Source organism: Chenopodium album, chromosome 23 (assembly GCF_948465745.1).
Source record: "Chenopodium album chromosome 23, dcCheAlbu1.1, whole genome shotgun sequence".
Classification (NCBI taxonomy): Eukaryota; Viridiplantae; Streptophyta; class Magnoliopsida; order Caryophyllales; family Amaranthaceae; genus Chenopodium; species Chenopodium album.
Genome location: NC_137856.1, coordinates 506,211 through 521,214, shown reverse-complemented (window position 1 = coordinate 521,214; position 15,004 = coordinate 506,211). Strand labels below are relative to the sequence as shown.

Below are 15,004 nucleotides of genomic sequence, written 5' to 3'. Positions count from 1 at the left end.
TGCAATACTTGTCTTATTCATCTATCTCTTATTTTATTTAATCTTTTTGGACATATACTTTACATAGTGATGTAGACATCGATCGCACATAATATATATATATATATATATATATATTTGATGCACGTTTTGTTACTTTCATTTGGTTTATATTTTAGATTTTTCGGATAACTTTTAATGAAGAATAGTTAAGGTAGCTGAGAACATTATGTGCTAACTCTTTTTTTTTTTTTTTTTTTTTTTTTTTTTTTTTTTTTTTTGAATAGCTATGCCTCTAGAAAATACTATTTGCCCTTACTAAAAGTTGGAAATCTATAATATTGCAAAGCCAACTTAACTCAAAGTAGTATAAACTAATGAACCTAAAATATATTTTCTTTTGTAAAAAAATAAGAATAGTAAAAATAAATTGTTTTCTTCATCCAAAAGACTTCAAAAACCCGGTACATTGATGGCTAGACTTCTTCTTCTTTTTTTTTTTTTATTTTTTTTATGATATTGCCATTGAGCCTACCCGAGAACTAAAGGTAATTTTCATCTTCTTTTATAAAGATGTTCATAAAAGATGCCAAAAAGCCAACTATTATTTTAAAACGGAAACAATAAAATCAAAACACTAAAAACCATGAATCAAAAAATATTTAAATTTGTTAAAACCATGATAATTTTGAAAACTGACCATAAAAAAGTGGAAACACCTTTTTTCTTGTTTCTTGTTTTTGGTTTTTAGTTTTCAAAAAAACAGAAAACTAAAAACCTAAAATGATGCCAAACAAGCTTGAGTACAAAGTAGTATGGGGAGTGACCGGCCCCGTTTCAAACCCAAACCGTGAACCCGAATTGACAATTGTGGAGTGTTAAGTCAAGAGTGTTGAGAGTTGAGACTAGTCCTTGACCATCATTTCTGAGATAAACCCTCAGAAGAGCCTGAGAAGAAAAGAAAGAAAAATGGGGAAGAAGAAGAACAGCCAAAACCCTAAACCCCAACAAGAAGAACTGCTATCAACCTTAGGAGACTTCACCAACAAAGAGAATTGGGACAAATTCTTCACTCTTCGTGGTTCCGATGATTCCTTCGAGTGGTATGCCGAGTGGCCTCAGCTCAAACCCCCTCTTTTCTCCATCCTCTCTCCTTCAACATCATCATCATCATCTTCTTCTTCTTCATCTTCGGAGAATTCGCAGATTCTAGTCCCAGGTTGCGGCAACTCCCGCCTCTCCGAACACCTCTACGATGCCGGGTTTCACGACATTACCAACCTCGATTTCTCCAAGGTTGTCATCTCCGACATGCTCCGTAGGAATGTCAGAGATCGACCCCACATGCGTTGGCGTGTTATGGACATCACTTCTATGCAGGTTTACTATTCTTTTCATATTCTCAAAGTTGGGATTATTGCAGAATAAACGGAATTTGGGATTTTTCCGGAATAAATGAAAGTTAGTTGGGATTATGAAATGTAAATGTTCGGATGATTAAAATGATTTTTTGTTTTTTATGTCATGTTTTTCTGAATTGTTTAGGCAACAAATACATTACTGAGTTGAGTTGCAATTGAAGTATGATTATGCGGGTTAATCCGTAAATCGAGCATTTGATGCCACTTAGCTCTGGTGTGTCGTACTTTGTGTTAACTCTTCTTTGGTACTTGTTGACAGTTTGCTGATGAGAGTTATGATGTTGTTCTGGATAAGGGGGGATTGGATGCATTGATGGAGCCAGAGTTTGGTTCCAAGTTGGGTGATCAATATCTGTCAGAGGTGTTCTCATCATCCATATAAGTATACTCTTTAATCACACTTATATTGCATGTGCTTAAAAGATTTGTGTTCGTGTAGTGTCACTCTAAGCGATTCCATTGCCTTTCTGACGGGAATTTTAATTTTATTTGTAATATTCGATTCATGCTGTGGTTTGACTTCAAATTTGGCATCTCATCAGGTTAAGAGGGTCTTAAAACCGGGAGGCAAGTTTATCTGTCTCACATTAGCAGAGTCTCACGTCTTAGGTATTGTTTTGTTTAGTTTTATATGTGTGCTATAACTAACATTTTGCCCGTTTTATTTCTGCCATTTACTTTGCCAAATGAACCTTTTCTAAGCATGGTTAATATTATAGAAATTTGATCATCTTCTAAACAAGCTTCTATGGTTTTGATCTGCTTATAGCGTTTTCCTGAATATTGATGGTCGTCATTGTTCTCTCTTTTGTTTCCCCAGGATTACTTTTCCCCAAATTCAGGATTGGGTGGAAAGTGACTCTTCATTGCATACCTCAGAAACCATCTAGTAAGCCTAGCCTTAGTACATTTATGGTGGTGGCTGTTAAAGGCGACTCTTCTGTAGTGGACAAAATAGTGTCGTCTTTTGATCATTCCTCAATTGATTGCAATAAAGAGCAGGTAAAGCTTTTGTATCTACCAAGGAATCAGCTTTTGTTATTTGTTATTGAGAACAGGATGCATGCAAAATTGTGAGCAATATCGGGAAGTTGCTGATCTAGTGATCTGTGCTATGGCCTATAATTTTGCTACATTTGCTAATAGAGTACAGCTGATTAATTTGAATTGGTTTTTTTGACAAATTTAATTGGTCTGACTTGAGAATTAGGTGTTGAATTAAATGTGATGAAATATCTTTTTGGTAATGAAATTCTGTAATGTAGTTCCAAAAACGATCAGTAAGATAGCACTGTATAGTTAGTGTTGCTATATGATCAATCTCAAATCACTTAGAGAGCTTGTAGTATGATATCAAGAAGCCACTTGGAGAATTATGATGACAAAACACTTTTGTATGCCAAAGGTGAAAAAGTGCATGTGGAATTTGTTGATGGATGGACGTGTGTGTATATGTGTGTTTTGTATGTGCGGGCAAAATTCTGGTAAAATTCTAACTAATTAAATGGCATTGTATGTTCTGACTAAATTAATATTTGTTTTCCACAAGTTGCTGATAGAATATATCTTGTATGACAGATTAAAGGACTCAGTGCTGCTCTTGAAGCTGAAAATGAAGTTCGCCAAGGACATTTGGATGGCTCTGATTTGTTATACTCTCTTGAAGATCTGAAACTAGTGGCTAAGGGTGATATGATGGAGCTTAGTCCTGGTCGACGTGTTCAATTGGTCTTGGGTGGAGTCGGCTCCCTTTTTCGTTATAGAGCTGTGGTTCTAGATGCTCAACCACAGTCTCTCCCCTTCTCATACCATTGTGGAGTTTTACTTGTGCCAAAGGTTAGGACATGCTCTACAGCTTGCTTAAGATCACTTTCTAAAATTTAGTCATAGAACTCATAAAAACCGCAGGTAACTGGATTTTATGATTTTATCATCCCTTATGGTTTGCAGTTATGTTTCACGATACATAATCTATACTCATCTTAAAACTTACTTTAAGATGACCACTTAATTTTGTTTCAAATTTACTTCAACAAGACAACAATGGCTGTAACCGTCTACCTCCTGGTGATATCATTTTAACTTTGACTTGGATATGGTCTTGGTAAACTTAGGGCGAACACAACTCTCTCTATCTCACTGAAGCCTGTGTACACGATAGAAAAGAAAATTTCTTTTGATTTTACATTGATGCTTTATTAACTTGATAAACTTGATGTATAATTCTGCATATCTATATTTTTTTTGATATTATATTATTAGATGTTGGTGACCTGAACTGTAAATTTTTAATTTTCTATTTTTAGACTAGGGTTCATGAATGGCTTTTTACCTCAGAAGAAGGACAATGGATGGTGGTTGAGAGTGCTAAGGCTGCTCGACTGATAATTGTAATTTCTTATTTACTTGCTCTCTGAGCTATATTCTGGTTTTATGATTATCGAGATTTGCTGTTGAGAAGCCAATTTTTTTTTTTACTAAAGCGTTGCGAATCCTCAGATTTTCTTAAACTCCAGTCATGCTAACCTTGGGATGGAAGAAATTCAGGTAAAGCTAGTCTTTTTCAAACAAGAAATATTAAATTTCTTAGTAGAATTTTGATTTTTGACACCAATGCAACACTGATGTCTGTTCTGCATTTGTAGAAAGATCTTTCTCCTCTTGTGAAGCTGTTGGAACCTGAGAACCATGATAGTGGCGCTCAAATTCCGTATGTTATTTTAGCTTCTTCCTCTCTTTGTTCTGTAGATTTCTTAGTATGATGATTTAATGGAATAAGAAACATATTTCAGCAACAATCACCTGCATGATATTTCTTGACAGCGAGGAGTTCCTTTAGCTTTGTCTTGAATCCTCAGAATGAGCCATGCATATCTTCTATGTCTAGTAATCTAAATATCGGTGGGGTTTAATTGTGCTAAAATGAGTAAAGGAAAGCATCATGCTCTGCGTATAAGCTCAGCTGAACTCATATTCTTAGTAGAGATTCACAAGTTCTTGAAACTTGGGCCCTATGACATTTCTTTTCTTTGATCCTTAATTCATCTTTAAAGTAAACCATCTAAGATGGTAAAAAAAAAAAAAAAAAAAAAAAAACCTTTTAGATATCTTTTTTACTTTGATATATATGCTTAATTTCTCTTAATTATTTAGCAAATGTTAGTAACATTTATTTGCATGCATGAGTATGAATTTATCTTGAACTTAAAACACAATAAGATGTGCAATAGGTATTTGGTAGTACTTGTGGTGGGTGCATGTGACTAATTAAAAATTTATCATGTACTTACTTTGAAAATAATTTCAAGGGAACCACAAAAACCAGCTGATATGATAAATGCTTCCTGTCATGGATGTGCATGCTATGTTTTTTGTTAATATTGTGTTTCTCTGTGTTTCTTGTAGGCGGTGAAGTTTTAGTTAGTCTATTAATCATTTGAAATTTATTCATAATTTTCTTGATTGATGAGTTTTCTTACCAAATCTGAGTGCAGGTTTATGGCTGCTGGTGATGGTATTAAGCACCGGAAAATTGTTCATGAGGTTTGAAGTTTTTGTATTTCAAGCATAAATGTCAATAGTTTTCCTTTACTATTGTTATTGTTAAATTCCTTTTAACAATTCCTTTTATGAAGGCACAACTTGTTGATTTGAGGGATAAATCTTTTCCATCATGCAAAATGTTTTGTCTACATTCTAGTTGACCATTATATCCCATAATCATTAATATGGCTCTGTTAATGTCTATTTTCAAGAGGTACCATAGAATTAGCCTTTTCTGTTTGCTTTATATTTTTGTAGTTGTAGTCAATGCTAGGAATTTTATGCAAAATGATACTCCCTCCATTCCTAAAAAATGGTTATGTTTCAATTATTTTCTAGATTAAAATAATATATTTTCTTTTTTTAATACATTTTCCCTCATGCATACCTACTTCCAATTCAACTATTCCCATATTTCAAAATATTTACCTACTCCCAAAACAACTATTCCTTCACAAAAATATTCTTTTCCCTTTTTTAATTTAAATATTGCTTTTGAGTGATGAAGAATGAAGATCTTTCTTTCTTGGAAACAAAGAGGAGAAGAGTTTCTTATGGGTGATGTTTGAAATTTATTGAAATGGAGAGAAAATGGGTTGGAGGAGAGAGAAATGAAGATCTAAGATACACAAAATGGAGGTTTGAAGAGAGATAAATGATGATCTAAGCTGCAAAAATGGAGGTTTGAACATAGAGAAAAAGGGGGAAGGAAGTTGGGTATCAAATATCAGTCACAAGGGGATTAGGGAAAGCTTATTATTTTGTTTATAATATTATACTTTTCAATTAAAAGGGTAGTATTGTAAATTTGCTATTTTTATACCCAATGTATTTCCACTGCCATGCCAAATAAGGGATAGGAAGAAAATAAATGAATTCCCCTCTATAAATTCCCTATCCTTTCCCAAGTGTTATACCCATCTCCATGTCAAACCAAACAACCCGTAAATTAAATTTGATCTGTTTTCTTGTAAATAAAAATACTATGATTTCGTGTTAGACTGTTGAAACAGATTGATGCATATTATCGTTTGTTGAGAAACTCCTGTCAATTTTCATACTGGCCTGCTTTACGTGGTGGTCAATGTATAGTGATCCTCCTCACTTCCCTCTCATGCTTTGCTTAGTGGCCTTTATATTATCTCAAGATATTTTATTATTTATACAAGCATATACAGTATTTTTTTTTATTATTACTATTTTTTTGGGTGGGGGGTTTTTTGGAAGATGATTGTACTGGTACATAGTTCATTCGACTGCATCCTAATTATCTTCAGTATCTTTTGCATTTGTAGGTCAATTCTAAATTAACTGGGCAAATAGTAGTCGAGGACGTTATTTATGAAAATGTCGATGAACATCTTGCTTCCATCTGTCCATCAAAGGAGCCTGTATTCCGCCGACTTATTTTCCAAAGGACTGAAAGTCTAGTTCAGTCAGAAGCATTGCTACTTGATGAAAGATCTGAGGTATGTAATGATGAAAATGGAAGGAAAAAATCTCCCACAACTGTGAAATCTAATTTGAAAGAAAAGGAGAAGACAAAGAAATCTCAACAGTCTAAGATAGATGGTAAGTAATGTCATATCAATCTCTATCCATTTGACTCGGGTTCTATTCATTTAAATTATATGTGTCTTGTGCTTATTTGGTGATTTAAGATGGGAAACTAAGAGCTTATTCTATGATGAAAGAGAATTGGCCAAGAACACGACTGAATGTTATTTGAAGTTACTTCATTGTCAGAATTTTGTGTTCATTTTTAAAATGTAGTAGCAATACAACAACAATATCAAAGCCTTAATCCTAATGATGGGGTTGGCCACATGAACAAAGATTTTATCTCCTGTGGTTTTCAATCTTTAAGCAGCGATGCTGTTAAATTTTAGTGAACGTAACCATTTTGCTTAATAAAAATTACCTTGATTTGAAGAATCTTTACCTCTATAAAAAATTATTTCAACTGAAGTGATTCTGTGAATGTCTGCTGTTGAGCAATTTAACTGGACACTCTGCCTTCATTGAATCTAACGAATGAACATTTAGATTCAAATAAGTGTTGAAATCTTTGAATTGTTTCTCTTAATCTTCTAATTCAATATTATCTTTCCCTTGATTTCACAGAGCTGAACAACAATGTGGTAGTCGATCACACCTTTGTGGCTAGCTCATACCATACTGGAATTGTTGCTGGATTCACGCTGATCTTACCTTACTTAGAAAGTATGGTATGCAGCAAGAAAAAAGTATGAACCGTCACTTGGACCCTCTTGTTCATTTTTGCTGGAAGTGTGGTGTTGAGACTGTTGTAATGGGTCTTTAATCTTGAAAGTGTTGCTCTTTTCAATTTTCTTATATTCTTTAATGTTGCAGGTTGAGACTGTTGTAATTGGTCTCGGAGCTGGTCTGCTTCCAATGCTTCTCCACAACTGTATAGACTTTCTTCAAATTGAGGTAATTTGCATCCTCTATCATTTGGTGCATTTGTGTACTGCAGAGATTACCCTAATTTGGTGTTTGTTGCAGGCAGTTGAATTGGATCCAGTGATGTTAAGTCTTGCGAAAGAGTACTTTGGTTTTTGTGAAGATGACCGTTTAAAGGTAGTTTTTTGAACTTATAGATGACATATGGGTTTTGAACTCTGTTGCCAATGTTGCTTTATTTATCCAGGTCTCTGGGTGGCTCAATCACCATATACTTGTCTGGTGTCTTCTCACTCTCCTATCTTCTGTAGAAATTTACTTGTGTGAAGAAAATATTATGTAGCTGCAGATTGTATAACTGCTGATTTACTTTTAACTTTTACATTCACGTTTGTCTTATGAAGTTTGAGGTAGAAAGTAACATTCGAAGGATGCAGTGTTTAAAAAGTTTGTTTATTCCCAATCTAAATTGAACTCCCATATGATGGTTTTCTTGAGTCTTTATTTGCCTTATTTGTTGCTTTCCTTCTGTGCTGTGGTATAATTTGTGTTTCCTGTTTTATGATGTTCTTAGGTTCACCTTGCTGATGGCATTCAGTTTCTCAAAAATTTTACCATGTCTAGTCTCCAAGATGGGGATGATATCCAAGAGAGTATTAGTGGCAGTTCTGTAGCATCTAATCTAAGAAACCACCCTGTCCAGAAATTTGACATAATTGTAGTTGATGTAGATTCATCAGATTCAAGGTGATTATTTTTTCATTTTATATAATTTATAATCATTTTCTTATATACTGTAGTATACTAGTATTATAGGATCTTTATTTATGGTTTCCTTGTTACAGCTCTGGACTTTCTTGCCCTGCTGCTGATTTTGTTGAAGATTCCTTTTTTGCTACTGTAAAGGATGTCCTTTCTGAGCAGGGGCTTTTTATCGTTAATTTGGTCTCAAGATCTCCCTCCATAAAGGAAGTGGTTGTTTCAAGGATGAAAGCGGTAAGATAACTGGGAATTTGGTAAATTTTCAGCTCTAATGAAGATGTGTACGAATCAACGTTGAGTCTGCTAGCATGAATTCCTGCTTGATTGGCATGTATAATACGGAATTACGGACTACTGCTTTAGATTTCAATTGTCAATTAAACTTCTACACCTTCGTTTCAGTGCCAGCAATGGGCACGAGTATGACCGCATGACCTTAGAGAGTAGATTGACTAAGGCCAAAACTCCTGGACTTATAAACCCAGAACATAGTTAATTATGTAGCTCTGGCCCTGACTTGTAAGTCTGTAAGTTAAACCATCTGAACACACTGAACTTTTTTAGATTTGAAACTTGTTTATCGGGCAAAGATGTCGAAAAGTGCTGGGCTAAATTCAAACATGTTAATTCATGTGTACTTCTTTGCTGTTAAGTATCAAGTCCAACAAAGCTTTTTTGCTAGTCATTGCTTATCTGACATGCCCTGATCTTACAATACCCCTGTATTGGAGCTTCATCAACAGCCACTGGTGATTGTGATAAATGGTATTGTTTGACTATTGGATTATATTAAGAAATATATGTTGAAAACTTCGGTGGGAAATCACAGTAGATTGGGGCATAGTAGAAAGTTCTATACTTCTATTAATGGTTAACCGTACAATTTGTTCTCTTGGCATAGTATATCACTATAGCCAGATATTATTATCACTTTGAGTTACTGATATTATATTGTTATAATTCTTTTTCCTTTTCAGGTTTTTAGCCACCTTTACTGCCTTCAACTTGAGGGAGATGTGAATGAAGTCGTATTTGCTGCTAACTCAAATATGTGTGCTATGGATAATAACATTTCTGAAGCAGCACTCCAGTTTCAGAAGCTGTTGAAATTTGACAATCCAGAGCGAAGCCAGGGCATTGTGGATATGGCTAAGCAAATTAAGCGCCTTAAGTGAGACTAGGCTCAACAGATGAAATTTCACTGATGAAATTTGATTCCTCCAATATTTGGTTCAAATATGGTCCCTTTGGGAAATGGGAATCAGAGTGAAATTTGACTCCTCCAATCATAGACTAGATAAGTAAGATGTCTGGAATCAGCTTGGAGGATGAAATTGCTCAACCTTCATGGTTCCGGTGACTAGGAGTGGAGGACTTATCAAGCACGCGAGGGAAAATTTGAACAATATATCAGATATAAGCTAAAGGAATATTGTATGCATATCATTGACATCAATGAGTTTTTGATTCTGAGAGGAATATCAGTTTTTCATATAGATGAATGAAATGGATTTGCTTTTACATGTTCATGGTGATCTGATGGATGTAGATAGTGTATGTAGATCCTTAGATAATTGTACTGCCCTCAGTCATCTTTTCCATTGTTATCACATTTGGTGCAAATTTTGCCAGGTTTGTGTCATGAGTTCATGACCCTATGAGGCTCAGAGGTTAAGCCACATTCAGGGATAACTGCCTAGTTTATTGGCTCTATTTTCTTCCATCAAGTGAATATTCTCTTCACTATGACGATAAATAGATTTTACACTTTTATGTAACCAAAACGATAGTTGCTTTCAAGTATAACAGGTATATTTTATAAGAATTATACATCATATAAACTTGAGATTTTTTATTTATTTTCCTAAAAAAGAAAAACACACAAAAAAAGAACTAAAAGATAAACTTGAGATTTGGTATGTCTTGATGTTTCTTACACTATACTCGTAGCTGCTCAATGTTTTGGAGATAATACGAAACCTTCAAGACCAAATTATGTCTATATCCTTTGTTCATCTGTTGTGCTGTAACATTATATTGGATGTATTTTGTAAGATACAATTAGTGGTTTGTTTATGATTTTTGTTTATCCGTGATAATGGAGACCTTTAGATTCATATTAGGGATGACAAATGAGCGGAATAGGTGTGTGATTATCCCTTCCACCATACCAACCAAATTACTCATTGTAAGTACATATCTAATATAGTATTGAATATTCACACCCGTCTTCTTAGTGGGTATAAAACCAAATCCACACTCACTTCACCAAGCAAGTAAATATTAACTACCCACTTATCAATATGAAACGAATATGATTTCAAATCTATTATCAATCCACTATCCATGACGAGTATGACTTTAAATATCCATACGACCATACCCACTCCAACTAGGATGAGTATGGTGCAAAATCCGCAATAATATACCCACATGTCATCCTTAATCCATATATCTATTCCATTATTCTTAAAAAATGTTGGTTAATAGCGTAAAGAAAGCAGTTAAGCGCCAAAATCCGGTGGCAGTAAACTTGGTAGAAGGTTTAAAGACAGAAGCATGTTTGGGTAAGGGAAACTGGAGCCCACTTAAGAACAGTAGGTGTCACCTGCTCATACGGAGTCAATGTCTTTGTCCCCCCCACCGCGCTGCCTTGGATCTTCGTTGCCTTCATTATCTCCATTTTTATTACTCTCTTTTCTTTTCTTTTTTCTTAAAAACTTTTTAAGTTTTATTTTTTTTAATTTCTAGCAAATCCACCCAACAAAGAAATTAAAAAAGTTTGCAGCTTTCAACAAATTGAACATGGCAGTAAGTTTAATCTTTTCTTTCTTATATAATTGAATTTATTTAATGAAAATAATGATTTATTGCTTTGAATTTTCTGGGTTTTTTTTTTTCTTCTTCTTCTTCTTCTTAATGATTAGGATTTACATCTGTTGCTGTCTTAATTGTGCTTTGTGATTATTGATTAAATGATTATAACTATGATTCACTGTTATGCTGAATTTTCTATGATTAGGCTTGTTCTTCCATTTACAACTGTATGTTAGTTAATCCTATTGAAAGAATTACACAAAGTGTGATTTTATTCATATATATTGTTGTTTCTAAAATGTTAGATTTTCTTCTAAATTTAATAAGGTTGAAGAACATACATTTTGGCTGACAATTCTGTAGTAAATTGTTAGGTTGTAGTGATTTTTGTACCGACAATATAAAATGATAATACTAATTAGTAAGTCCTTTTATCATCATCATTAACTTGTCTATAGCGCGAAGTTATATCTTTTGCCTTTGGATATACTCTTCTCAATTGAATCATATGTCTTGATTAGTTACGGATTAGTGGAGTTGTAGTTCAGGAATATCAATTGTGATTCAACATATGCATAACTGTCATACTGTATTGTATACTGTTATTTCCCTATTATTTGCCAGATTTTTCTTGGAAACTTGACAAACTTAGAGCGGTGGTTGAGCTAATCTTGGTGCGTTTGTGTATACTGTAAAACATTAAAATATAGTATGAACTCTATGCAATAATACTTTTCTTCCGGATATATTAATAGAAATGATTGTTGAGTTAAAACAACGCGTCTTTTGGGAGTTTTGCTTAGTGGGAGTAGTAGATTGTGTATAAGTTATTGTATGACTTGTTAAGTTTCAGATTTTACAAGTGATGGTACTTTAAACATTTACCCTGAGTTTCTCATAAGTGTATCATCATGTGGCAGCGAACAAATGTGCCAAAGTTTGGAAACTGGGAGACTCAAGAAGATGTCCCTTACACAACCTATTTTGAAAATGCAAGAAGGGTTACATCAAATGACAAGGGAAACCCGAATAACTCTCCTGATAATCCTAATGTGGTCTCTAAATTTGAGGCACGAAGAGGATCAGAGGCTGTGAGAGCAAAGCAGGAGCACATGGTAAGCCAAGAGGACAGTGAGCCACAGAGGTCATATGATTCCCCATCACGCTGTAATGGAGGGCGTAAAGCTTCAGTCAATTCAACCCATCATCGACCTGCTGGAGTAAGCAGTGATTCGCCCAAAAGGGTTACAAGGGCAAATGGAGGAGGTATTCGCAGTGCCAACCAGTCTCCTATGCATCCACATTACCAGGCAAGTATTGGTACCAAAGGAAATGCGGTTTCTTCTCCTTCACGGGAAAAGAAAGGTCTGTCTGATGGAAGTCATGGTTTGGCTCCTTCCACTCCTGGAAGATCCCGTCTGAGATCTGTTGCTCGAGGCAATGAAACTGTAATAACTTTCTTTCTTCTGGTTTTCGATTAATGCCTGAATATGATTATGTATAAAATTAACAACTATTCACTACCTGATTCCTTCGGTCCCTTCCCAAAAGAAGATTGATGCTATGGTTCCTGAAATCTTCATTTTTTCTGAAGTATTAGATACTTGACTATAAACACATGGATGTGAACGCTTGGCACTCCTTTTTGAGCCATAAATTTGCATAATTTATATATAGAATGGCCATGTAATAGTTGGATATGCCTTGGCATTTAGCAACTGTAGGCTTCTAGCTGTCTCAGATAAATGCAGACTGATTGGCAATTACATGATCATTTAGAGTGGATGAGGATCAACTCAGATATAATGTTTGGTACTGTTGTGTTTCTGCTTAAAACTTGGGTGGTTACAGGAATTGTGTGTTCTGTTTGGTCTTTTTGTTGGATGTGTTTCTGGTTAGAATTGCTTCACAACTGATATATTTTCATTTGTTGCCTGTTTATTTTAGCATTGTGTTTGAATCCTTATGTCCTTAGTATCTTCCTCGTATCTTCTCAACAGCTCTGCTCTTCTCAACTTTTTTTTGTCTTATTTTCACGAAACCTTCTATCAGTCTTAGGTGTGCATCATTTTAAGAGATGAACTGATAGCTGTCCAGCAGGACACTCAAAGATTGCCCAAAACTTGCATGAAAATGTTTCTGCATGTCTCATAAGAAAATGAAACCCCCATTTTTAAGGATAATTGCAAATTTTCAAGTGTTTTGAGATTTGTTAGCATAATATTGCAGCCTGATCGAGGTGCTTCTGTTCCTAAATTTGGGGAATGGGATGAGACCGACCCTTCATCAGCTGATGGGTTCTCAGTCATTTTCAACAAAGTGAAAGAGGAGAGGCATGGCAGCGTAGGGAGTGTGACTGGTACAGCAGTTCACGCTCAAAAATCTGATGGCAAGCACTATAAAAGGAAAAAAAATAAGGTCTGTGCTGCAGTTCATTCTTCTTATTGCTGCCATTGGCTGCTTGAAGCTAACTTAAGTTATTTCTTTCTCTCTATCTCTTGCTCAGGGGTGCGGGTGCCTTCCTTGGTGATGAAACTGATCCATACTGCTTGCTTATTATGTAATCATTGTGAAAATATATGTGAGGTACTGTGGAGGCGTCTGTGTGTTGTATATCATGTAATTTTCTTTCATTGTATTCTTTCTCCTGTGAATTCTATCATCAGTATAAATATCAGTGGCTAAGGTAAAAGCAAATTCTTTTATGTCTTCACTTAGATGTCTCTCACTCTCTCTCTTACCATTTATGCACTAGTTTACTCAACTATGAGCGATAATTTACCAAATCTTATTGAGGTTTTCGCATTAGGAATGCTCCCCGAGGAAGGGATCCTAATGTCCTCACATTTCCCAGGAATTAAAACAATTATACAGAATTTTATGGAAGAACTAGCTGGGTGATGCTACCTCACCCTGACTTAAAAGTTAAAACTTAAAAAGTGAATAAATTTGCTGTTAAGTGACACCTAAATCTACATATTCACCTTTTTTCCCAGCATTCATCAGCTTAAATCATCATTAACCATTTATATCCAATTAAAAGTGGTTGATACCTTGATGGCAAACTTCTGCAAAAACTCCTACATTGATATGGATCTGTCTTGCCTTGGGGTGACTTGTTATACTGTTGTGGAAGACTGGCTTCATGTATTTTGAAGCGGATGGCTTGTTACATTGTTCATTAGTGATTTGCTGATATGATGTTTGACGTTTCATTCATAGTTTTGGTGAAATCCTTAGCACTCAGACCGGTTGCAAAGCGCAAGCCTTCTGAATACCTTGAACACCCCGAGAGCTTCTTTGCTCTAGCTTTGCAATTAAAGCTGTTAATAAGGGATCATATTTGGCGAACTGATATCTTCATCACTGCAACTCTGCAAGACAAGCAGTGCTCAGTTCTAGGACTTCTACAACCAATCTAGCTCGATAACCATGTGTGTGTGTATCATCAACGAATCCTGCAACTCTTCTACAATGTTCGCTATTCTTGTCTAGGAACGCAAGGTCAGTCTACATATTGAGCACAAGATTCCTACCACGGAAGGATAAATTGTACGGAGTAAATCAATTTAGCTATGTAACGCTTTTATTGGATAATAATATAACATCACCACACAATAATAGACCTTATGATGAAGCAACCGTAATACTACGAAAGTGCTTTAGTAGCATAGGCGCATGACCAACAAACATTACCAAGGCAATTCTATCCAATTCAACAACCCTTACAAACTCCTTGGATGTTTTTTAGTTCGAACACCAACCTTCTCATTTACAATAACCATTGAAAAATTAAGAGGCCAATATCCACTTTACAATCCTTTTATTTTTTTTTCAATACATCAAAATGATTACCAAAGTTGTACACTATTTAGAATTTCTCATATTCTACTTCTACTTCGTATAACATTTTGTGATTTATATTTATGAAAAACATAGTCATCAATGATTATTATCATAATATCATATTACAATATACATTACTATCTCAATTGTAATTACTTAATTTTTAAATGTTACCAGTATTATATTACATACAATGAATCGAGTCATCATGT

At 34.8% G+C, this 15,004-nt stretch overlaps 2 protein-coding genes across 3 annotated transcripts; both read left to right on the top strand.

The window, feature by feature from the left end:
- Window positions 1-910: 910 nt before the first annotated feature.
- LOC145608055 (uncharacterized) lies at window positions 911-9,825 on the top strand. The gene is made up of 16 exons (XM_081663658.1): window positions 911-1,359; window positions 1,660-1,761; window positions 1,943-2,009; window positions 2,221-2,402; window positions 2,979-3,236; window positions 3,707-3,790; window positions 3,900-3,947; window positions 4,046-4,110; window positions 4,895-4,943; window positions 6,239-6,515; window positions 7,068-7,189; window positions 7,317-7,397; window positions 7,470-7,544; window positions 7,942-8,114; window positions 8,213-8,363; window positions 9,107-9,825. Exons 1-16 carry the CDS (start codon window positions 949-951, stop codon window positions 9,302-9,304), a joined length of 2,343 nt encoding a protein of 780 aa, XP_081519784.1. The 5' UTR covers window positions 911-948; the 3' UTR covers window positions 9,305-9,825.
- Window positions 9,826-10,661: 836 nt separating this feature from the next.
- On the top strand, window positions 10,662-13,659 carry LOC145608591 (RPM1-interacting protein 4-like). Of its 2 annotated transcripts, XM_081664204.1 has the most exons (4): window positions 10,662-10,940; window positions 11,867-12,394; window positions 13,176-13,364; window positions 13,453-13,659. In XM_081664204.1, exons 1-4 carry the CDS (start codon window positions 10,935-10,937, stop codon window positions 13,474-13,476), a joined length of 747 nt encoding a protein of 248 aa, XP_081520330.1. In that variant the 5' UTR covers window positions 10,662-10,934; the 3' UTR covers window positions 13,477-13,659. The 2 variants fall into 2 exon arrangements, with proteins under 2 accessions (XP_081520330.1, XP_081520329.1); XM_081664203.1 differs by lacking the exon at window positions 10,662-10,940 and having other exon boundaries at window positions 11,858-12,394.
- Window positions 13,660-15,004: the final 1,345 nt, after the last annotated feature.

Coding starts and splice junctions, on each gene's coding strand:
- LOC145608591 (XM_081664203.1), top strand. CDS start 11,858: ATGTGGCAGCGAACAAATGTGCCAAAGTTTGGAAACTGGGAGACTCAA. Junction 12,395..13,175: donor TTGCTCGAGGCAATGAAACT/GTAATAACTTTC, acceptor ATAATATTGCAG/CCTGATCGAGGTGCTTCTGT. Junction 13,365..13,452: donor ATAAAAGGAAAAAAAATAAG/GTCTGTGCTGCA, acceptor TCTCTTGCTCAG/GGGTGCGGGTGCCTTCCTTG.
- LOC145608055 (XM_081663658.1), top strand. CDS start 949: ATGGGGAAGAAGAAGAACAGCCAAAACCCTAAACCCCAACAAGAAGAA. Junction 2,403..2,978: donor TTGATTGCAATAAAGAGCAG/GTAAAGCTTTTG, acceptor CTTGTATGACAG/ATTAAAGGACTCAGTGCTGC. Junction 6,516..7,067: donor TCAACAGTCTAAGATAGATG/GTAAGTAATGTC, acceptor TTGATTTCACAG/AGCTGAACAACAATGTGGTA.